This window comes from Emydura macquarii, unplaced genomic scaffold (assembly GCF_026122565.2).
Source record: "Emydura macquarii macquarii isolate MOO-44397 ecotype Brisbane River unplaced genomic scaffold, CSIRO-AGI_Emac_v2 contig_1386, whole genome shotgun sequence".
Lineage (NCBI taxonomy): Eukaryota > Metazoa > Chordata > Testudines > Chelidae > Emydura > Emydura macquarii.
In genome coordinates, this window is record NW_027131523.1 from 1,719,579 (window position 1) to 1,743,619 (window position 24,041).

Below are 24,041 nucleotides of genomic sequence, written 5' to 3' on the forward strand. Positions count from 1 at the left end.
GTAAGGCCTGGCGCACCTAGAAAGGAAAGGTCCCGTGCCCCATTCCCTGCCCCTCAGAGCCAGCCAGTCCCTGGCCCAGGGGCCGAATGGGAGCCAGCGGCCCCGCCCCGTGTCCCATTCCCCAATTCCACGCCCCACCCCAGAGGTGGCTGCATCCCACCGCCAGCCGAGCAAATCCCCCGTGCATTGGGATCGCCGCCATGTAAACGACTGGAGAAACAATTGATAATTTTTATTAAAAAAGATCAAAGGGGTAAAAAAATTGCTTTGTCTGGCTCAATCTACAGAGGGCTACCATTCGTTAACGAGGCAAGAGAACGATCTCCATCTCCGGCTTGCTTGTCCTGTTCGGATCTGCAGCAAGACCATTAAGGGTAGAGCAACGGGGCCATAAAAACCCCAGCAAACAAATCCAAATTAGTAGGTTTGGGATGACTCAATTTCAATCAGTAAATCCCCATCAACATCCATTGCCCCACAAACACAAACCCAGGAAAAATCATTTCCAGTAATAACTGTCGAAACTGAGAGCTTGGCAAAGTACAAAAATGGCTACTTGAGAACGTATTTGCGTTTGATCTGAGGCTATTGGCTTCGTCTAGCTTGAAGATCGTTTGTGTTTTAACGGTTTTAAAGCTTTCGCTTTTCAAACACAACCGCTGTGCTCATGAAATAATTATTGCCTGACCCGCACCCTGCACCCACATCATTTCCCACCTTCGAAGTCAACCATGAGACCCGCCATCGAAATGACTGAAAATAAATGTGGAGTTCTGCGCCACTGAAATGATTAAAAAAACGAATAAAAATCAAACTCTGCCGGGCCTTGAGACGAATAAACCATAACTCACTAGCAAGTTCTACGCTGGGGGATGACAACGACGTCATTATAACAAGACGTTATCTAACGACTGCTCAAAATGGAGATTGAGCTAGCTATGGCTATCAGGCGTGCGCAAAATCCAACCCCCAGAGCGCCATCATCAAGCCGCGGGTGGAGAGACGGTTAAGAATTCTTCTGTCGACCTAGCTACCGCCGCTCGGCGAGATGGATCGACTACGGACCCCTTCCATCACTGTTGTAAGCACCTCCAATACCTCTTCCGTAGCTGTGCCACCGGCGCACACGTGGCGTCAACACGGCCTCAGCTCAAGCTCTCTGGCTTCCAGTCCCATCACTCAGAAATTGTCCCAAACCAAGGGATTTTAATCTCAGCCCAGGGGTGAATTTTCCACCCCAAAACCCGCACCGGGCTCTTGAGTCACAGCTTGGTTCCGGTTGGCTTGTGTTGTCAATTGGGCCAAGACTGAATCATGGTGCCAAGTTGGAAGGAGAGCGGTTGGGTTGTTTCTGACGCCAAAGAGGTCAGCGGTGCCTGGGGTATTGCCAGGCTCTGGGTTTCGAGAGGCGACGGGAGCGGCTGGGGGCAGCTGGGGGCTTGGGAAGCGGAATTCTGGGTAAAAGACGGGGCAGCCCACAACAAGTGGAGAGCGGTCTTCATTACAAAGGGGCCAGGCGGGCTGGAGATTACCCAGGGTGGGCGGGGGTGCAGAAAGGGGGGGCTTTTCTTGCAGGGGGGGGAGTGCTCAGTCATCCCATTCGTCATCTTCATCCTCGTCCCCTCCGTTGTCCTCGTCTTCGTCTGCGGGAGGAAGAGGAGGGTGAGCGAGGGAGGAGGGGGCCGGGGGCGGGGGAGGACGGGCACGGCACCCCCGCAAGGCGGGACAGGACAACTCACCGGAGGAGTGGATCACCTTGCTCCGCTTCTGCATGACATGCATGAGGGCCCCCACCAGGCCCTCGGAGCTCTGCGCGGGCGGCGGGGAGTCCAGCACGTCGGGGGTCTGCAGTGCGGGGGGGGGGGGCAGTCAGGGCTCACAGCACCCACCCCCCCTGGCACCACCAGGGTCCCCAGAACCCCCTGGCACCCCAGAGCCCATCTGCCCCATCCTCACCCCCAAAGCCACCCCATCTCTCCCCTCACAGCCCTACCCGGCCAGCCACTTCTCCATTCCCCACCCCAGCCCCCAACTCCCCTAGCCCCCTGTCTTCACTTTCCCACCCCCAGCCATACCCATCCCCCTCCTTGCCCCCCGCTTCCCCCATCCCCCCTCCTCCCTGCCGCCCCAACCTCACCCCCCTTCCCTGCCCCACAGCCCACCCCACTCACCTTGTTGAGCTGGATGCCTTGGCGGATCTGGTCCAGCAGGGCCCCACGTCCCTTTGCGGGAGGAGCGGGCTGGGGTCCTGGGGAGCTGAGTCCCCCCGAAGGAAGCGGGGGAGGGGGGCAAGGCCCGGAGGAGACCGGGGGTGGGGGAGGCGGTGGGGGAGGTGGGGGCGGTGCGGCTGCCTCAGCAGGGGGTGGAGGAGGGGGTGGACCAGACCGGGAGGTAGGGGGAAGGGGCCGAGCGGGGGGCATATGCCCCCTGGGGGGCTGGAGGAGGGAACGGCCCCCCTGTTTGGCATAGATGAGGGAGGCGGGGGGCACCCGGGATGGGGGGCAATGGACCAGACCTGCCCCTGGCTGAGGCTGGGGGCGGGGGAGGGAGGGTCCCAGACCGGGTCGGAGGGGGCGGAGGAGGTGCTGGACCTGTGGGGAGAAATGAACTGCAATTAAAGCCCAGCCTATAACAAGGCCCATTCTTCCCCCCCCCCCCCCCGGTCATCTGAGGATCCCAAAGCACCGCGTGGGAAGGCTTGGGTGGGACTGAGATGCAGCCACCTCTGGGGTGGGGTGGCTGGGGAACAGCCACATGTAACGCCGCATGGGGAGGGCTCACCTTGGCGTCTGAGCTCCTCCTTCACAGCCTCCAGGCCGCCCTGGCCCTCGATGAAGTCGTAGATGATCTTGGAGGTCTCCGCATCGGTCAGCTGCGCCTCGCTGATCCCAGCCTGGGAGAAGAGCGTCTTCAGGTCGGGATCCAGGTTATTCACCTAGGAGAGAGACGGACGGAGGAGGGGATGATTCAATCCTGGGGCGAACGCCCCCCCAAGTTTGTGGGTGCCCCCCAGCTGCAGATGCCCAGATGTACAGAGCAGCAAGATTTCAACACCTGAAATCCAGGGATGGGAGAATTATGGATCATGCCTTAAATTAGCCCCCCAGCAGCTGGCACTAGATCTCGGGGACCCCCCCTAATTCTGACTCCCTAAAACTCTGATCCCTCCCTGGGCAGAGCAAGTGGCTGGGAGTTGAGCATGCGTTCCTGGAGGGATCTGGTTGGGCGGTTATGTCAGCTGCCCCACTCCAGAGTTGGCTGCATCTCAGTACTGGAGGAGCCATCCCCATGCAGTATTATATGGGTCTGTTCCCAGCCACTCTGCCCCAGAGGTGGCTGCATCTCAGCATCAGGCGAGCCTTCCCCATGTGATGTAGCTCTGACCTCAGGGGAAAGCAAACATGTGTTGGGAAAACAAGAAGTGTTTAGAAAAAGCTGGGGGGGTGACAGGGAGGCAGTATCTTGGGATGTCCTGGCTCAGGCTAACCCCAAATTTGCTCCCATAATGTCCCATGGGAATGGCTCGCCAGGCGTTGAGATGCGGCCACCCCTGGGGAGGGGAACCTGAGGGACAGCCACACATAACACTACATGGGGAAGGCTCACCTGATGCTTTGATGCAGCCACCTCTGTGGTGGGGCAGCCGGGGAACAGCCACACATACCAACTGACGCACAGTCACGCACTGCACCATGCATGGCAGCCACAATTAACACCCCTGCCCCCCGCACACTCACACAGATATTGTTAATTCCAAAGCTTTGCCCCCACGTCCAGTCCTTAGCCCCCCTCCTCTGCTGGCCCCTCCAGTCCCTCAGACCCCGGGGTTGCCCTCCCCCAACATCCCCGAAGCTACGTACATCAAAGCCGGTATTGGGGTCCCATCCGACGTGGGTGACGTGCCTGGAAGGGGAACAAAGATTAGCTAGCAATAGTGAGGCCAGGCCCCGGGCCCCGTTCCTGGCCCCGTGAGCCAGCCAGCCCCTGCCCCGGGGCCAGATGGGAGCCGGCACCCCTGGCCCCGCCAATCCCTGCTCTCACTTGAATCCGCTTGGGGCGCCGATGTCGGCCTTGGAGATCTTTTTCTTGCCCTTCTTCTTGTCGACGGCCGTGGGCACCGGCAGGCCCCGGTACCGGGACGAGGTGATGTCCGGGTTCTGAATGTCCATGGTCACCAGGTTCAAGCCGGAGGAGGGAGAATTCGGCTGTTTGCTGGGACCTGTGGGAAAGAGACGTGGGGCTGGGCAGGGGGCACTCTCCCCTGGCAGTCAGGGCCAGATGCTGGGGTGGGGGGGGGCGCCCTGGGGCTGCGGGGAGAGAGGGGGGCTGGGCAGGGGGCACTCTCCCCTGGCAGTCAGGGCCGGGAGCTGGGGGGGGCGGGGAGGCGGTGGGGAACTTGGTGGGGGGCAGTCTCCCCTGATAGTTAGGGCTGGGCACTGGGGGGGCGCCGTGGGGCAGGACAGGGGGCTCAATTAACCCTTTCAAGACCCCTCCCCGCTGCCGAGCTGCTTACCATTCACGTCCCCCCCGGGCGCTGGGGGTCGGGGCAGTGTCCCCCTTCGCTCTAAAGGAGGCAAAAAGAGCCAGGGTTAGACCCGGGTCACCAGCCCCCCCTCCCGTATCCCTCCCCCTGGCTGGGAGAACTTGGGGGTCACCCCCTAACCTGACTCCTGTCCCAGTTGCAAAGGACTGTGGGACAATGGGGGACTCACCTTCAGTGACAGGCGGGGGCGGGGGCGGGAGCTGCCGCTTCTCTGCGGAAAAAGGAGAAAATGCGTCATGATCCCGGGACGGGCTGGCTCGAAGGGGTCGGGGGAGTGGGGTGGAATTGGGGCCTGGGGCCTGGCCCCGCTAGGGGGCGCCGGCTCCCCTGCCCCACATACCCATCTTCTGCTGTCGCTTCTGGACCTTCTCCTCCACCAGCATGTAGAAGGCGCGAGCCTCGGCCTCGTCGGCGAAGTTCAGGCCAGCCTGGCATTGCTGGAAGCAAAAGACACGTCACTGGCCCTGGGGGCCCCCACTCTCCTCCCAGGGCAGGGAGAGAACCCAGGCGTCCTGGCTCCCAGCCCCCTCCTGCTCTAACCCCTAGACCCCACTCCCCTCCCAGGGCCGGGAGAGAACCCGGGCGTCTGGATTCCCAGACTCCTTTATTATTAGTATCCCTCCATTTTCTGATTCTTTTGACCCCCCTCCTTCCCCCAAGGCTCTGAAAATGTCTGTGGGTGCAGAGCTACTTGTGGAAGCCCCTCGGATCAATTGCCCCCCCATGAACTCCCCCCCCACCGCCCTTTGGGGGCAGATACTCACGTCCCCGGAGAAGGTGTGGAAATAGGTGGTGACGGCAGAATAGACCAGCTGGCTGGAGAGCTCCTGCTCCCACATCAGCTTCCCGCCCTGCCAGAGAAAGGGAAACTCCGGTAAACGCCCCGCCACCCGGGGGCGCTGGGAACCAGGACGCCTGGGTTCTCTCCCCTGCTCTGGGGGGGGAGTGGGGTCTAGTGGTAAGAGCAGGGAGCAGCTGGGAACCAGGACGCCTGGGTTCTCTCCCCGGCTCTGGGAGCAGAGTGGGGTCTAGTGGTAAGAGCAGGGAGCAGCTGGGAACCAGGACGCCTGGGTTCTCTCCTCGGCTCTGGGAGCAGAGTGGGGTTTAGTGGTTGGAGCAGGAAGGGCTGGGAGCCAGGACTGCTGGGTTCTCTCTCCCATGCTGGAAAGGGCCGGGGGGCCGGGAATGGGGTCTGAGGGACAGGGCCTGGGGGGGCCTGGGGAAAGGGACTCACCTTGAGATCGAAGAGGCGGATGAAGTAGGAACGCCGGGGATTGTCTTTGACCAGGCAGAGGACCCCGCAGCCCTGCTTACCCCAGACATGGCTGTTGGGGGGCAGAGCCAGGTACAGCTGGGCCACCGACGTGGCCAGGGTCTGGGACAGAGACACTCGAGTCACAGAGACATCGGGGCTGAGATGCAGCCACCTCTGGGGTGGGGCGGCCCGGGAACCGCTGCACCCGGCCCTGAGCGTGGCCCCCCTCCCCCCGGGGCTGGCAGTTCCTGTCTGCGTTTCCAGTGTTGGCCAAGGCTTCGGGCCCCCGGCGTCACCACAATGGGCCCCTGGCTGCCTGTCTCCCCACTTCCTCCTTGGCGGAGGGGGAGGGATGCAGCAAGGAAAGGGCTGGAGCCCCTCACTTCCGTCCTGCAGCCCCCTACTAGCCCTGCGTTCGGCTCCCCCCTCCCCACAGCTCTGACAGTGACCCCCACTCCTGACCCACACCCCCTGCTGCCCACACCCTCTGAGCCACATCTCCTCACCGTGCATTTCCGGCCCAGGAGCTCAAACACCTGCTGGTTTTCATGATCCAGGAGGAGACAGGAGGAGATGTTGTCCTGCTGCCCCCGCACTCCTGCCCGGGACCCCCGGCTCATGCTGGCTCTTGGCTCCAGCCCCCGTCGGGTTCTTGGGGTCGCTTCCCTCCCTGATCTCAACCCAGGGAACTTCCGCGTCACGGGGATTTTTGACAGGAAGCGTTAAAAAAAAAACCAACCAAAACCACCGGCCGATGCTCAGCGCCCGTTGTCTGGAGAAGTTGGTCTCTGCTGACGGCCCCAGCCAGGGCCAGGCCAGCCGGGGGGGGCGGCGGGTCAGAAGTGAGGGGTGCTGGCAGAGCTGGGGGTCGAGGGGGGAGCCCATCAACAGCTGGAGCTGGCCTGCCTCGCCAAGCAATGGGCTCAGGCTCTCGGCAGACTCAGGCGCCGTCGCTCACGCCCGGGGTCATGGTTTGCGGCTCCGCTGCAGCCGTTTGAGGAGGAAGACGAGGGGGGAGGGGTGTCTCCTGATGCCGACACGCTGCCGGAGTCAGGGGACCCGCACCCCCCCCAAGTCAGAGGAGGCTGGCTTAGCTCTGCCGGCAGGGGGGCGGGCAGAGGCTGTGGTCGGAGGGGCCGGTTCCAGCTGTCTCTGGTGGGTGATGTACAGTGAGGGCCGGAGCCCCATTCTGGGGTGAATCCTCTTCCCCACCCCCTCCTCCCTTCCTTCCCCCCTCCACTTTATACCTGCCCCATAACCCCCTCCCTAATCCTCCCCTTCCCTTCATAGCCCCCCAACCTGCCCCCTCCCAGCATGTCAATCTCCCCACCCCCCCATTGTCTCTGACCCCCACACACAGACAGCCCAGGCGGGGGCAAAAGTCCAATCTCTATTTATTGAAACCCAGAGCGCCCATACAAAAGCCACCAGCTCCCTGCGTCACTTTCACATTGCAGTTCCCCCCCTCCCCCACAGTATCACCCCCCCAGATCCGTCCAGAAACAGCCTCCCCCCCCCCCAAAGACTCCCTGCTGCAATGGGAGGGGGGCGCTGGCTTTGTCCGTAGCGCTGGGGACGAAGCAGGATTGGGCCGGATGTGCCAACAGAAAGGGCCGCACTGCTTCGGGCGACCCTTTTATCCCCGTCCATAAAGCCTCGAGCGTCTGGAGTCATGTGAATCCAGGTGCGCACAATGAACTAAGGCTCTGACTGTAGGGGCTGGTGGGATGAGGGTTTTAGGTCGGGGCAGATCCTGGGTTCTCCGGGCAGCCAGCCCCGGTGCGATAACTCATGAACCCAGGACGGCCCTGAATTAATCCCTGTTTCAACTGGGCCAGGCCTGGAAGCCATCCCCTACGGCAGCAGTTCCCAACCGATGGTACGCATACCACCGGTGGTACGTGGAAGAAGGCTGGGTGGTACGCAAGCCGTACCACGCCGCTGAAAGTCCCCTCCCCCCTTTTTTTCCCAAGTGGTACTCGGGTCTGGTACAGTCAGGTCAAGTGGTACTTGACCTGACTGTACCTGACCCGAGTGATACTCAGGAAAAAAAGGTTGAGAACCGCTGCCCTACGGGATCTCAACCCAGGACCCTTTTATCAGCGTCCCCCAGGGCTAAACACAAGCCACAGGCAATGCTGGGCCCTGTTCGTTTCGCCGACTGCAAAAAAGAAACTCGACTGTTTGGTAAATGTCCTGAGGGTTATTAAAGGAAAAATCGAGTTTTCGAACCCTCGGATCGTGGCGTTTTCCAGCAGGGCGAGTTTTCCCCTGCAAGCGGCACTTTCCCACGTCTCATTTTGGGTGCAAGAAATCCCGCTTTCAGACGTGGTCGTGTTTGTTTTTCCTTCTGGGAAAGGACATTTTTTTAAAGGGGATCTGGGGGGAGAACCAACGCCTTGGAGAAGGAGACGACCTCTGTGGAAACTCTTGTGGTCCAAGGGAAGATACTATCTCCTTGTCCCTCTGATTTGGTTGGATTGTCGCATCAGCCAAAATCTGGGGGGATTTTCCCTGCCGGGCTTGGAAAACGTCACTGCTTTCTTAGTCTCCGTGCCAGACCTGGAATCGGGGGGGTTCTGATTTATTCCTGGGGCGCTGCAGCGCGAGCTGGGCCAACCCTGGATTAGCCAAAAGGACTCTCTCTTATTTATCTCCTTCAGTAACAGCCTTTCCTTTCCGCACATTTCCCTGATGACAAAAGAGAAGCCAGCCCAGCCCGCCTGCTTTCCTGGAGAAATCTCAACCCGGAGGGATTTTTGTTTGAAATGGGGAGACTTTCCCATCCGAGGTTTTTGTATTTGAGAGGGGGGCTGAAGGAAAAAGCCGGAAAATGTTGGTTTCTTGCTCAGGTGTTTCCTTCCAGAATTAAAGCGCAAATTGGAGGTGCCCCGTGTTGCTTTCTTGGGCATGGCAAAGCGACGTGACTGCTGCAGCATGGACGCAGTTATACCAGTACGAAGGGGGAACCCGTTCCTGGAGGAGAAGGGGAACATGGGAGGTATGGGGCTTCATCATTGGGGCTAGAACCCAGGCGTCCTGGCTCCCACCCCCTGCTCTAACCATTAGACACCACTCCCCTCTCAGAGCCGGGGCAAGAACCCAGGAGTCCTGTTTATATGTAGGGCCCCTTTCTACCAATATAACTGCATCCAGGCTACGCTGCACTGGGATGGAATCATCCCAGTAAAACCCACCAGTGGTTATACTGGTGGCGGCTCGACATGGGGCTCAGGGCTGAGCGAAGGGCCTGTCCGCCCTAGATCGCTCTTTGTTTCGTGAGCGGGGTGGGATCTCTTGCCTGTCGAGTAAGGGCAGCCCCCTCCGCCACTGGCCACCCCATAAAATGGCCGTGGTCCTGTCTGGACAGGCTGCGGTTCCCTTCTCCAGGGGACATGTCCGGAGAAGGACTGGGCTGCAAATCCGGCGATGGGGGGGCTGTGTTGGGGGGAGTGAGTCCGCCATGGCCAGGGCAGAGCCACCAGGGCTGGGGTTGAATGCGGGGGGACGGGTTTCGGGAGGCCAGAGGAGGGACTTTAAGGCACTAGCTGCCGCTTTGCCCGTGCGGCAGGGGTGGTGTCGGGGTTTTTCTAGGGGGGTGACAGAACCGTCTCCAGCTCTGAGGGGGGCGCTTGTACCCCCGATTTCCCCCCACAGCAATCAATGGGGTGCCCCCCCGACACCTCTCGCTCCCCAAAGGGGCGGGGGCGAACGACGTTAGTGATCGGGGGGGCGTGGGGGTGGAGAGAGGCTGGGCCTGTCTCTGGGTGGTGAGGTAGTTTGTAAAGAGAAACAAGACCCATGGTTACCCCCCCCCCGAAACATCCAAATGAAAGGGGGGGATCAATCGGCTCCCCTGTGTGATGGGGGGAGGCGGCTGATGTGGGGGGAGTTCTGCAATGTAGCTGGGACCGTCTCAGGTGGGCAAACAGGCCTGAAGAGACACAGTTCCCCCCAGCCCCCGCTCAGGAAGGCAGGGGTCCCAGGAAGAACCCAGGCGTCCTGAGCTCCACGGGACGCTCACGCCCCTTCCCCCGCTCCCCGTTACCTGTAACAGTAACAGCGTCTCCACCGGCCCTGGGGGAGCACAGACGCGCAAGGGTCAAACGCCTCCGCCCCCCTGGTGGGGAAACTGAGGCACAAAAAAGCGGAGAGTCCGCAGCCCTGTCGCTGGGGAAGGGGCCCAGGAGTCCTGGCTGCCAGTCCCTCCTCCCCGCCGCTCTAACCACTGGACACCACTCTCCTCCTGGAGCCGGGGAAGGGGCCCAGGAGTCCTGGGGGGCCATGATCCCGGCTTGGCTCTTTGGTCTGCCTGCCGGTTCCAAATTAAATAAGAGCAATAAATTAGATTGTCCCCCAGGGGACACCACAGACACACCCGGCCTCCACCCCGGCACCGTCGGCATCACAGTCCCTCTCCGACTGATGCCAGGGGATCAGTACAAGCGGGCAGGGGGTCCTGTCTCCATGGGAACCAAAAAGGCGGGAGGCATTGCCTCTGGAGGGGACGGTTGCCATGGTAACAGGACAGTGAGCCCTCCCGCAAGCGGTGACCAAAGCATTGCCTCAGCAACAAAGGCCTGGTGTTGTTCCCCTGGGAACCTGCCATGTTGCCATGGCGACAGGGAGCCAAGGAGAAGCCGGTTGCACTGTAGCCACTGAATCAGTAGTTGTAGGGACCCCATCGCCATGGTGCCGACAGCACAATCAGGGCCTTTGTCCCATGGAAACCGGTGGCTGCCATGACAACAGGGAGCCAATAAGAGGGCCTTAGCACCATGGAAACCAGCAGCTGCAAAGGACTGTAGCGTTGCCGCGGTGACGGTCAGCCAATGGAAGGGCCGTCACACTGTTCCCATGGAAACCAGTTGCTGCCAGGAGCTGTAGCGCTGCTGCGGTGACAGTTGGCCAATGGAAGGGCCTTCGCACTGGTCCTGTGGAAACCAGTCGCTGCCAGGAGCTGTAGCGTTGCCGCGGTGACAGTCGGCCAATGGGCGGGCCCTAGCACCGGCGTTGCCACGGCTGCAGCAGAGCGAGAACCAATGGGAGGCCGCGGTGCCCTCTCCCCGGCGATGGCTGGGCCCCCAAGCCAGCCCAGTGGGGTCCATGTGTCTGTGCCAGGGGGGGCGTGGGGGCGGGTTAGTGCCCCCCGGCGCTGCTCCGGCCAGTCGTCACCCAGTCAGCCACGATGAAGCCAAGACTCATCACCATGAAGATGAAACCGAGGGCGGCGAAACAGGCAGCCTGGAGGGGGGGGGAGGGGAAGGTGAGACCTCCAAGTACAGCACGGCGCCTGCCCGCCGAGCCCCCCACCCCCTGCAGCACGGCACCTCCCCCTCCGCCCCCCAACGGCTGGTACCTGGATCTTTGGCCTGGATCTCAGCGGTTCTTTTTCACTGGGAATGATGCGGATGTAGAAAATGCTGGGGAGGATAAAGATGAGACTGGGGGCGGACGTGGCCCCTGGGAAGAGAGAGGAGAGAGGGCTCAGATGCAGCCACCTCTGGGGTGGGGCAGCTCGGGAACAGCCGCACATAACGCCACCTGGGGATGGCTCGCCTTGGAGGGCCGATCCCCAGCCTGTTTGAAGCCAGGGACTTACCAATGACTCCGAAGATGTCCCGGATGTTGGGGACAAAGATGACCAGGAGGTTGACAACAACTAGAAGGCAGACAGCGATGCCCACGTGCCGAACCCAGCTAAAATCCTTCCCGTGGAAGAGCAGCTGCTGGATGGCTCTGCGGATCTGGTGGGAAGACAAGGAGAGAGCTGAGAGACAGGCGGATCGCTTGCCTGGGTCGGAGAGGCAGCCAGCTCTGGGGTGGGGCAGTTGGGGAACGGCCACATGTAACACCGCCCGGGGCTGGCTCCCCGGGGCGCTGAGACGCAACCGCCTCTGGGGTGGGGCAGCCAGGTGACGTACCGGGAAGAGAACCACGGGCACCGTCAGCGTGACGGCCACCAGCACAGCCAGTCGGACGCAGAGGATGAGCCGGTCTAGGCGATCCACCTTGCTGTACGTGTGCAGCATTTCAGACTCGACGTTCCCTGCGGGAGACGGAAGGACGGACAGAGGCAAGAGGGATGGCCGTTAGCTGGGAGCCCAGCTGTGCCCCACATGGGACCGAGGGGCTGCTGGGGGGGACCCCGGTGGGAGGGGCACGCACCCACTGCGGCAGGGGAATGGGTGGGCAGAAGGGGTAGTTAATGGGGTCGGCGAGGGGGGAGCCGGGCCCTGGGAAACGTGGGGAGGGGTCTCTGCCGCCCCCAGCTGGAGGGGCCAAGCCCCACGCTGGGTCCGGCCCCTTACCGTAGAAGGTGAGGTAGCCGAAGATGGCCGTCAGCAGGTACATGATGAACATGGCCAGGATGGAGACGTTCGCCACGTTCTGCATGCGACGCTTGGAGGCCCTGAGCGGGGGACAGATGGGTCAAACGCCACCTGGCCGAGGGGGCCGGCTGCAGAGAACCCAGGAGTCCAGGCTCCCAACAGCCCCCTGCTCTACCCACTAGACCCCACTCCCCTCCCAGAGGCGGGGAGAGAACCCAGGAGTCCTGGCTCCCAACCTCCCCCTGCTCTAACCACTGGACCCTGCTCCCCTCCCAGAGGCGGGGAGAGAACCCAGGAGTCCTGGCTTCCAGCCCCGTGCGCTCCAATAACAACAGCGTTAGTGACTCAGTCTCCCTGAATCCACCCGGCTGTGCCCCCCTCGCCATCTCCCCCCAGGATGCTGCCCCCGCCCCTCACCTGCGCAGCTCGGTGTAGATCGGCAGCACCTCCGGGTGACAGACGAACGCGAACGCCAGGATGGGGATGGTGTACGCCGTCTGCCGAGGGAGGGGAAGGGCTGACAGCTGGAGCCAGGGCGAGAATCCCGGCGTCCTGGCTCCCAGCCCCAACCCCTAGCCCCCACTCCCCTCCCAGAGCCAGAGATGGAACCCAGGCATCCTGGCTCACCCCCCCCCCGCCCCCCATCTCTAACCACTATCCCCCACTGCCCTCCACGAGCCCCGCTCTCACCTGGGAGTTGACGGTGAAGGTCTTGGGGGTACACTCGTCCCCGCCCACGCTGGCATTGTGCCCGTTGTAGAAGACCAGGGGCGTTGCCGACTCGGTCCCGTTCAGCGGGCAGGGGATCTGGAACTTCTTATAGATCACCTGGTGGAGGGGGTTGGGGGGGGTCAGTGAGAGACACCCCTCCCCCAGCTGGGGGTGCCGGGGGATTCCCTCACCCCCGGCCAGGCAGCTGGGAGCCAGGACTCCTGGGTTCCATCCCCGGCTTCAGAAAAGGAGTGGGGTCCAGTGGGTTACAGCTGCGGGGGGCGGGAAGCCAGGACTCCTGGGTTCCCTGCCTGATAGGCAGGCGGGGGAGAGACAGTGGTGTGTGTGGGGGGGGCAGGGACAGACTCACCGAGATGAGGAAGAAGACCATGCACGTCAGAGAAAGCCCGCTGGTGTACCCCAGATAGCCTGTGGGGAGGAGGGGGAGAGGGTGAGACACTCCCAGCGCAGGGTGATCCTCGCCAGCAGGGACCACCAGCCCCACACAGCCCCCCCCGTCCCTGCCTCCCCCACCCCCCCGCCCAGCCGCACACTCACCGAGATGCTTCATGAGCGCCAGGGGCAGGATGACGCAGATGCTGACGATGATAATTAGCACGTTGCCGTTCATGTACCAGGCCCTGCAAGTCGGGTCTAGTGGTTAGAGCAGGGGGGGCTGGGAGCCAGGACTCCTGGGTCCCCTGCCAGCTCCGGGAGGGGAGTGGGGTCCGATAGGCTGGATGTAGGGGACACGGGCAGGGAGGGCATGTGAACAGGAGACCCAGGGGTCCCCATTTATGGGCAGGAATGGGGCATGGGGCTTTTTCCCTCCAGGGGCGCCGGGTGGGGGGGGGCTGGCTTGCAGGGTGGCGGGGAGGGGGCCCAGGGCTGTTCCCCGTGCCATCCCACTCACTCCGTGCTGTCCGTCAGACCCAGGAACGTCTGTATCACCAGAGGCAACTCGTATTTCACAATGTACAAGTAACTGGACATGGCTGCAAGAGAAAAACCAGTGTCAGGACCCCTGGGTTCCCCCCCGGCTCTGGGAGGGGAGTGGGGTCTAGTGGTTAGAGCAGGGGGGGATCCCAGAGCCAGGACTCCTGGGTTCTCTCCCCAGCTGTGGGAGGGGAGTGGGGGCTAGTGGTTAGAGCAGACTCTCACCTCCCGTGTTGTGCATACAGATGATAGCAGCGGCCACCACCTTCCCGCCTGGACCGAACGCCCGGAGACCCAGCTGTTCGTAGGCTCGAATCCCTACGCAGGACAAAAGGGAACAGAGCCAGAGAGAGTCAGCGCGAGGCCGGGGGGGCCAGAGGAGCCATCCCCCCCTTTCCTTTCCCTGCCACTCCCCAGCTCACTCACCTACGACTCCAGCACATTTCAGCAGCAGGTGGATGGAGTAAGAGGAGAGCAGGGCAATGCAGATCAACAGCACGCTGCAAAGAGAAAGGTGGGCAGCTGTGACCCCCTCCCAGAGCCGGGCAGAGAACCCCGGCGTCCTGGCTCCCAGCCGCTCCCTGCTCCGACCACTAGACCCCACTCCCCTCCCAGAGCCGGGCAGAGAACCCCGGCGTCCTGGCTCCCAGCCCCCTGCTCTGACCACTAGACCCCACTCCCCTCCCAGAGCTGGGCAGAGAACCCCGGCGTCCTGGCTCCCAGCCCCCTGCTCTGACCACTAGCCCCCACTCCTGTCTCAGAGCCGGGCAGAGAACCCAGGCGTCCTGGCTCCCAGCTCCGTCTGGTCCAGCTCCCTCGCCCGGCGCCCCTAGCGGAGAAGGAGTGTATCTCCGGGACCCCCCGGGCTGCCATCTCCCCCCGGGCAGTGCCCCGCGGGGGCAGCACTCACATGAAGAGCACGGTGCCCGTGTTGCTCATGGCGTAGGCCAGGCCCAGGATGCCGCTGCCCATGATGGCGTTGCTGAGGTTAAAGACCGACATCCCGAACGACGTCTTCCCCTCGAACTGCGGGCGAGAGAGGGAGAGAGCGCCGGGGCAGGCTGAGAACCGGCAGGAGGGCGGGGGGCAGAGGGCAAGACGGGGCAGGGATCAACAGGGCAACAAGATGGGGGGGGACTGTGGGGGTGAGGGACGGGGCAGGTGGGGTGAAGGAATAGGGAGAGATCAAAGGCCAGGGGCCAAGGAAAGGGTCAAAGAGGCGAGGGACGGGCCAAAGGGGCCCGGCCGCCTGGGTCCTGCTTACGTCGGTGAAGTGGGTCAGCTTCTTGCCGGCGGCGTGGGGCAGGAAGCCCTCCTGCTCGGCTGCCGTCGTCTCCACCGGGGGGTCCCTGCAAGGGAAGGGTGGCAGGGTGAGACGGCTGCGGACGCCTGGGTCCCTTCCCCAGCTCAGCTCGCCGGTCGCTTCCCGCCTAGACCCTCCGGCTCTCACGGGGGGACGCCCCCCCATTCTGCCCCCGACAGCCCCTGGTACTCATCCCGATAGCCCCCCAGTACCCCTGGTACTCACCACAATCGCCCCCCATCACACTCCCCCTCCACTAGCCCCCGCCCCGCCCGGCACTCACCCATCCTCCAGGCTGCTGGCTTTCTCACCCTCCAGGACAGCCCCGTTTAACATCTCCTGCCCCTCCTGCTCCCCCATCTTCTGCAGCTCCATGGTGGACATGGGGCGGTTTGGAGTGTGCACGTGGTGTCGGGGGGGGAGAGAGACCGGGGGGGTCAGAGATCACAACCGGGGTGCGGTGCCTGGGTCACCTTCCCACCTAGAAACCCAGAGAAAGGGACGCGATCAGCAAGGGAGCCCCACCCCAGTAATGCAACCACTGAGCGGGTCAGAGCGAGAGGGGCTGGGAGCCAGGACGCCTGGGTTCTCTCCCCAGCTCTGGGAGGGGAGCAGGGTCTAGTGGTCAGAGCAAGAGAGGCTGGGAGCCAGGACGCCTGGGTTCTCTCCACAGCACGAGCAGGGTCTGTTGGTTACAGCAGGGTGGGGGGGACGGTCTCCTAGGAAGGCGGGTGGCGTGAACACAAGATTTGCCACTAACAGATGCTTCAGGGCCACAGATCCACCCTGAGGTTCCCTCTCTGTCTCCCCCCCTCATGAAGAATTCATAGATCTCAAGGCCCGAGGCACCAGCCGGGATCCTCCGACCTGAGCTCCGGTATCACCCGGGATCTCCCAGAAATAACCTCTGGGGCAGATCTCTTAGCACAACACGTCTTGATTGAACAGTGGCCCGGGATGGCGACAGCTGCAATCTGTGTTTATCCCACGTGGCCGAGGGGACACCAAGCCAAGGATTTTGCATCCAAAAGTTGGGGTTTTTTCCCCCATTGAAAACTGGCCTTTTCGCTCACTCGGAGACTTTTCACCCCAAACGTTTCAGGGAATTTTGGGGTCGGTTGTCGTTAAGCGGCCCATTTTCTTAGTTTTGCAACGTCGCTTTGTCTAACCAAGCCGATTTCCTGCTTTGAATTTTGCAGTTTGCCACTGGAGCAAATTTTCCCTTTATCTCCCTACATTCGAAATGCCAATTTTTTAGACGCAGCCAAGTTTTCTATTTTTAGAAATGCCCACATTTCTACTTCTAGTTTGCTCATTTCAAAGCCTCCATTTTTCCAGTTAATGAATTCTTTCTCTGTCTGAAATGTCCCGTTATTAATCTAATTCTGACTTTTCAGATTTCCTAATGAAAACACTAGTTCTATTTCTGAACTGCCAGTTTACCTAAATAATCAAAAGGATCTATGACTGAAACAGCTAATTCTCCAACAAATCAAATATTCCAGTTCTAAATGGTTTAACTGACCCACCTTTCTATGTGCGACATTTAACTTTTCCCGATGAACCTTTTGCTCTAGTTCTGAACTGTCCAAATTTCTAATTAATCCATTTTTCTCATTTCGAAACTTCAGATTTCCCAGTTGAAATACTTTAAAAACAGCAAAATGTCGATGTATCGAATTAACCCGAGTTATTGATATTTGAAGTGTCAAACTTGGTCATTTTGGACATTTCCAACGTCCTTTTCGCTTTTTCAACTTTCGAAATCTCAAGGTTTCTAATTAATCACATTTTTCTAATTTTTAAATGGCCACATCTCTAACGCATCAAGTAGCTTGATGTTGAAATTTGCTTAAATTTCCAATTTCCTCAATAATTCTTTTCTTCTCATTCTAAAAATTCCATTTCCTTTTCGACATTTCACATTTTTAAACGTCTTCATTCCTCCAAGCCTCGTTTTGAATTTGCCGATCCAGCCAATTTCCTGATCTTGACATTTCAAATTTCCTAATTTAGCCCCTTTCTTGAAAATTCACCCTTTAAAACGTCCTAATCCATCAAGTTCTGAAATCGTTGTGAATTGTCCGGCGAACCACGTTCCCTCATCTTGATCTTTCAAATTTCTGAATCTGCCCTTTCGTAAAACGTCCATTGTTAAGGTTCGATCGCTGTACGTTTCAGACGTCCCGATTAACCCACTTTCCAACCTGTGAAACGTCCCATTTCCGAGTCAGTCGGGCCCGGCTCCTCACACATGTTTTGGTGTCTAATTCCCGGTGACTGAGTACATGTGAGCACACTGAGTGCAGTAAAATGGGCAAGCTCTTTTCCCAATCCTTAACACGGGTGACCGAATTAGACACGGGATTACAAATGAGGCTTTGTCCGCTGGCATTAATAACACCCCGATCTCCGCTGGACAGACCTCACCTGATCCATGCTGCCACACCAACAACCTGGGGTGGGGGTCGTCGCATGACCGACCTCCCTCCCCCCCCCCCCCCGAGAGCAAAGCAATAATTGAACCCATTGCCAATGCAGAGCCCTGGCCAAGAGGGGCGGGCGGCACCCACAGATCTGGAGACCGGGCGGATGTAATGAGCTCAGCAAAAAGAGGCCACCTCCCCCATTTTTCAGATAGGGAAACTGAGGCATAGCTAGTCATTCAAGGTCACAGGAAGAGCAGGGTGTTGAACTCGGGACTCTCACATCCTAGGTTAGCTCTCCGCCCACGAAAAAACCCGTGCCCTCCGTGCTGGGAGAGAGAGAATGTCACCACCAAAGACACGGTGCAGGGAGAGGAGTGGGGGGCTAGTGGGTGAGAGCAAGGGGGGCTGGGAGCCAGGACTCCTGGGTTCTCTCCCCGGCTCTGGGGGGGAAGTGGAGTCTGATGGGTTAGAGTGCAGGGGGGGAAGTGAGCGAGTGGCTGATGTCTTAATTAGCAGAGCGGCGGGGAACACACGGAACAGCCGCCGCCCGGGGCAGGCTGCGTGCCCGTCTCGGATGGGTGGGGTGAGAAGGCGCCTGGCTCCCCCTAAGTGGGGAAGCTGGTCCCGTGCCTGCTCCTGCGTTTCCCACACGCTGGGGCTTAGCTTTGATGTCTGCACCTCTAGGACGGCTGCGCCCCGCAGCGCCCGGACTCCTGGGTTCTCTCCCCAGGGAGGGGAGTGGGGTCTAGTGGTTAGATCACAGGGGAGCCGGGAGGGAGGGGCGGGAAGCTGGGGGCCCAGACACCTGGATTCTACTTCCCTGCTCAGATCAGCCCCAGCCTGAGGTTCCCAGTCCCTCCCACTGACTCACCACAGCCGGGAAGCCCAGACTGGGGGAACGGCCAGGAGGGGCCCAGCACTGGTGTGGCAAGGCCTCGAGGGGCTGCTGGTCTTACTGGGGCCCCAGGGTGCCCCACTACTAGGTCCAGGGGAGAACCCAGGAGTCCTGGCTCCCAGCCCCCCCGTTCTGACCACTAGACCCCACTCCCCTCCCAGAGTCCTGGGGTCCCTTCCAGGCACTTTACCCTTACGCAGAGATCTTCCCTTAAAGGCTTTGGGGTGGTTGGGAAACCTTTGACCCACCTCACAGCACCCCGAAACTACACTGGGGTCCGGACAGCGAGGGGTTAACCCTGGCCCAGCCCTGAGAAAGGTCCTGGGGTGCAGGGCGAAGCCCCAGCCTGGGTTATGTTCCCAGAGCAGGAGGCTGGGGGCCAGGACTCCTGGGTTCTCTCCCCGGCGCGGGGAGGGGAAGAAAGTGCCGGGGGTCGCCATGTGCCCATCCCCGTCTGATGTTCCTGTCCCCCCCTCCCCCCCCGAAACCCCGGCCCCCCAACTTCCAGCTAGTCACTGAATCAAAATGGTGTCAGCTGAAATTTGAGGCAAAAAGGTGACAGGGCCGCTCCCGGGACAGAGGAGAAGGGCCACTAATGGCAGGAAGATGGGGGGGAACCAGGTGTCCGGGTTCCCAGCCCCCCCCCCGCTCTACCCACTAGACACCACTCCCCTCCCAGAGCCGGGGAGAGAACCCAGGAGTCCGGGCTCCCTGCCAGGCAGCTGCAGGCGGGATGGGAACACGTGGCTGTTGCTGGCTCCCGAGGGGGAGGGGAGGATGTGGGGGGGCTGTAGAAGGGGGGTGCTGGGATTTACTGACATGCCAGAGAGAAACTAGCCCACACCAGAGCCCCCCACCCTCCCGGGTCTCGGACTGCCAGCCCTCAGCTCGCCCCCCCCTTCCTGGGCTGACCCCCCCGAATTTGTGGGTTCCGTGCCCCCCCTCCAGAGCCCCCCTGGCCAGTTTCACCCCCATCCTCCCACCGCTGAGTGAGGGGGCTGGGGGTGTGATCTTGTTTTGGGGGAGTGATGAGTCCTTGCCCCCCCCCGTCCGTCTGTCTGTGTCTCCCCCAGGTCTCTGCCGCCCCCCCGCACACGCACACGCAGCTGATGCAACCGCCTGGTGGCATTGCACCAGGGGTTGTGTTACTCCCGTACACACACCCACACCCACACCCGGCGCTTCACACTCACCCGGGGCATGAGGCAGGAAACGGGGGTCACAGGCCGGACGGGGAGATCTGGGGGGGGTGTCAGCTGGGGGGGAGGGGCGGTCACACACTGCGCGCCAAGACACCCAGATGCACACCCGCGCCAAGACACGCACACGCCAGCCCCGGCCAATCACACCCTCCGGCCTTGGGAAACTTGAAGGGGGGCGGTCTCACAACACAGGCTTCAGCAAACAGCACACAGCCCGCTGGGCACCACAACAGGCAGATCAACACACACACACACAGCCCGCTGGGCACCACAACAGGCAGATCAACACACACACACACAGCCCGCTGGGCACCACAACAGGCAGATCAACACACACACACACAGCCCACTGGGCACCACAACAGGCAGATCAACACACCCACACACAGCCCGCTGGGCACCACAACAGGCAGATCAACACACACACACACACACAGTCCACTGGGCACCACAACAGGCAGATCAACACACACACACAGCCCGCTGGGCACCACAACAGGCAGATCAACACACACACACACAGCCCACTGGGCACCACAACAGGCAGATCAACACACACACACACAGCCCACTGGGCACCACAACACGCAGATCAACACACACACACACAGCCCGCTGGGCACCACAACACGCAGATCAACACACACACACACTGGGCACCACAACACGCAGATCAACACACACACACACAGCCCACTGGGCACCACAACACGCAGATCAACACACACACACACACACTGGGCACCACAATACGCAGATCAACACACACACACAGCTCGCTGGCCTTGCACAACAACACCCCTGCAGCACACGCACAACACAGAGATCGACACAACACACACACAGCCCGCTGGTCCTAAACACCAATACCCCCTACAGCACAACACACCCACAAAACACAACACAGACAGCCTGCTGGCCTTGCACAACAGCACCCCTGCAGCAAAAGACACAGATCAACACACCCACGCAACACAACACTCAGCCCACTGGCCCTGCACACCAATACCCCCTTCAGCACAACACCCCCTCCTTCGGCCAACACACACAGACCAACACACACTCAAAAAAGTATCCTGAACACGCACAAATATTCCCAACACACATAGACCAACACACAAACACAGAGATCAACACACACACACTAAAGTATTCCCAACAGACAGCCTCCTGGATCTTCACCACAATTCACCCTCCAGAACAACAACACACACACACATCACCTCCTGTCCCCAACACACACAACACCTATAGCCGGCTATGCCTAGGACAATCATACACCTGCCCACACAACAGCACACAACATGCACCTCCTACCCCAACACAACACATACACACACCTCTCCCCAACACACACAACACAGAGGACCAGCTGTCCCCAATGCAATCGCACACCTGCCAGTCCCCTGCCACACACAATCCACACACACGCCCCTCCGCTGCCTCCCAACACAACATGGACGCATGAACCAACACACACACACACCAGGGCTCATCCCCTCCAGCAGGGGGCAGCAGGAACGCACACACACACACCAATGAAACATACATAGCTAGTGGTTAGAGGGGGGGCTGGGAGCCAGGACTCCTGGGTTCTCGCCCTGGCTCTGGGAGGGGAGTGGGGTCTAGTGGTTAGAGCTGGGGGGGCTGGGAGCCAGGACTCCTGGGTTCTCGCCCTGGCTCTGGGAGGGGAGTGGGGTCTAGTGGTTAGAGCTGGGGGGGCTGGGAGCCAGGACTCTTGCATGCTTTAACCCTTTTGACCCAGCTACTCCGGCCCCGGCCTGTCCCAGCTGGGGGTGCTCTGGGGTGCGGGGGCAGGACGCTCCAGCCGGCAGCTGCACAGTTTACACAGCGGGCGGTGTGTGTGTACACAAGCCGCTGGGATTCATGTCTCTATAAGGGCTGGTGGCGGGCGCGTCTCGTGGCTGTGTCCTGCTTTCGTCTTCCTCATCGGGCCGGGATGCTCTGGGGTTTGCGTCTGATGGAAGTTTTAATTTAGGCCTCGTGGCTAATTGGCTGTAATTATTCCTGTGTTCGTTAAAATATCCTGGGGGGCACTGAAGTAATTACAGTCAGCAGCCGTTGAGGGCGTGTCAGAGGCAGGAACATCTAATTAGCAGGCGGAGAGGAACCCAGGAGTCCTGGCTCCCAGCCCCCACTGCTCTAACCACTAGACCCCACTCCCCTCCCAGAGCCATGGAGAGAAGAACCCAGCATAGACTGGTCAGAGCAGGGGGGAGCCCAGCAACCTTGCATTGCTGCCCTCCCCCCCCCACACCCAGCGCTCCTGCCCCACGCTCCACAGCGGCCCCTGCTGGGAAAGGCTGAGGCGGCACCAGGAAGGGACGGGGTTGGAGGGGGGGCGGTTTAAGCCCGTATCCCTTACAAACCCCGCGCGGCCTGGGAAACCAGATAACCTAATCACTGGACCACAGCACTCTCCCCCCCGCCCAGCAACGCCTCCCATCTGTTTCCTCCCCTCCCCATACAGTGCATCCCCCCCATTCACAATTCCCAGCCCACCCCTGCCCTCGTTAGCCAATTGCCTCGTTAACCATCGGCCACACCTGCTCCTTAATTGCAACATGGCAGGTGAGATAAGGAGGGACACAGGCTCCGCCTTCGGCCTGGCCATGGGATAACACTTGGAGTACGTGCACACTGGTATAATTACAGCCACTCCCACAACCACCCTGCCTGGCAGGCTACACCTGCACCAGTGGGGGTGTTGTCTGCGACACAGCCCGCAGCATTTGTCCCCGGTGGGAACAATGTAAAGAGGGAGGCGTCAGGTGGAAGGAATGGTGTAGAAACACCATTACCCTCAACTGTGCAACAGACATGGTTACCGCTAGCGCTACGCACGGTGTTAGCCACACCATTACACTCAACAACGCTACAAACGCTGTTACTGCTAGTGCTACAGACCGTGTTAGCAACACCGTCACCCTCGACAACATTACAAACACGGCCCCTCCTAGTGCTACAGGCAGTGTTAGCTACACCGTTACTCACGGTGTCACTCATACTACAACACCGTTACCCTCGATGCTAGAAACACTGGCTGACGCTGCCAACACTGTCACTAATCCTAGGAACATGGTAGCCACTGACATTATTCCACGAATACGGACATCACTGATACTCCAAACAGTCACTACCCACACTGTAGCCACCATTTCTACTTACAGTTATTACTCTGATTATTACCACCGTTACTCCAAAGAGTTACTAGCCAAATGATACCAATACACCAAAGAGCTACTAGGGAAATCAATGCTACTAATACTCCAAATCCTTCCTACTAAAATTGACACAAGTAATACTCCAAAGAGCTACTACTCCCAGCGATACCGCTAACGCGCCAATGAGTTACTAGTACTCTACATGGCTAGTAGTCAAATGGACACCACTAGTATTCCTGAGTTAATACTCAAATGGACACCACTAATACGCCAAAGAGTTACTAGTCAAATTGGTAGCATTAATACTCCGACGAGTTACTACTCTGACAGGTTACTACTCCAATCGATACCACTCATACGCCAAAGAGTTATCACGGAGACCGACACCAGCAACGCTCCGAAGAGTTACTAGCAGTCCAAAGAGTTACTACTCAAACAGATACCACTAGTTTGTCAAAGAGTTACTAATACTCGGAACGGTTCCTACTCAGATGGGAAACACGGATGTTTCTGGGCCAGAACTCAAACGGACACGGCTCCAAGGAGTCACTCATCAAATCGGTGTCACTAATACTCCACTGCCAAGAGTCCGAAGAGCTACTAATGCTCGGCATGGTTACTACTCAAATCAATGCCACTAATACACCAGAGTTACTCCACAAACCGATAACGTTAATGCTCCAGACACCACCAATACTCCACCTCGTTACTAGTCAAAGCAATGCCACTAATACTCCAGCTACTTACTACTCAAATCCACGCCGCTCATGCGCCAGAGTTACTTAGAACGATACCACTCCTACTACAAACAAGCTGAGTACTTATGTCCTGGGTGGATGTTACTCCCCAAATCCCAGCCCATGGTGGGAACCGCGGCTCCAGTTCGCCCTTCTTCCTGCAACTTGGTCCTACTAACACCGCGGGTGGGACGCTCCCTGCTCCTCCGCGGGGCCAGTTTTTCATTTCTCTCCACAAAGAGACGGTGCAGCGCCGCCGAGCGACTTTTCAACATTTAAAGGCGGCGGCAGGGGGGGCGGGGGTCTCCCAGCTACTGAGAGGTAGAATCGCGGCTGGAAGACAGAAACCTGTTTTAGAGGACGGAAAACGCAGTCAGGACTCCTGGGTTCCCGCTGCCCCGGCTCTGGGAGGGGAGTGGGGTCGAGTGGGCTGGGAGCCAGGACTCCTGGGTTCTCGCCCAGGCTCTGGGTGGGGAGTGGGGCGTCGGGGGTGGGGGGCTGGGAGCCAGGACT

General features: G+C 60.0%; 2 protein-coding genes across 2 annotated transcripts; both read right to left on the bottom strand.

The window, feature by feature from the left end:
• Window positions 1-217: 217 nt before the first annotated feature.
• Window positions 218-6,486, bottom strand: WAS (WASP actin nucleation promoting factor). Its single transcript, XM_067552192.1, is given in 14 exon segments — window positions 218-1,643; window positions 1,740-1,845; window positions 2,172-2,438; window positions 2,441-2,487; window positions 2,490-2,591; window positions 2,782-2,935; window positions 3,861-3,903; window positions 4,042-4,219; window positions 4,514-4,564; window positions 4,713-4,754; window positions 4,884-4,980; window positions 5,308-5,394; window positions 5,778-5,918; window positions 6,305-6,486. Coding segments are annotated over 14 exon segments (1,485 nt in total). The 5' UTR covers window positions 6,419-6,486; the 3' UTR covers window positions 218-1,587.
• Window positions 6,487-7,376: 890 nt separating this feature from the next.
• Window positions 7,377-23,668, bottom strand: SLC38A5 (solute carrier family 38 member 5). Its single transcript, XM_067552191.1, has 16 exons — window positions 23,539-23,668; window positions 15,364-15,561; window positions 15,042-15,126; window positions 14,688-14,803; window positions 14,204-14,277; window positions 14,003-14,095; window positions 13,755-13,836; window positions 13,400-13,482; window positions 13,212-13,270; window positions 12,821-12,958; window positions 12,548-12,627; window positions 12,110-12,210; window positions 11,723-11,847; window positions 11,401-11,545; window positions 11,158-11,261; window positions 7,377-11,042 (listed from the first exon to the last, which is right to left on the bottom strand). The coding sequence occupies exons 2-16, from the start codon at window positions 15,462-15,464 to the stop codon at window positions 10,938-10,940; spliced, it is 1,491 nt and encodes a 496-aa protein (XP_067408292.1). The 5' UTR covers window positions 15,465-15,561; window positions 23,539-23,668; the 3' UTR covers window positions 7,377-10,937.
• Window positions 23,669-24,041: the final 373 nt, after the last annotated feature.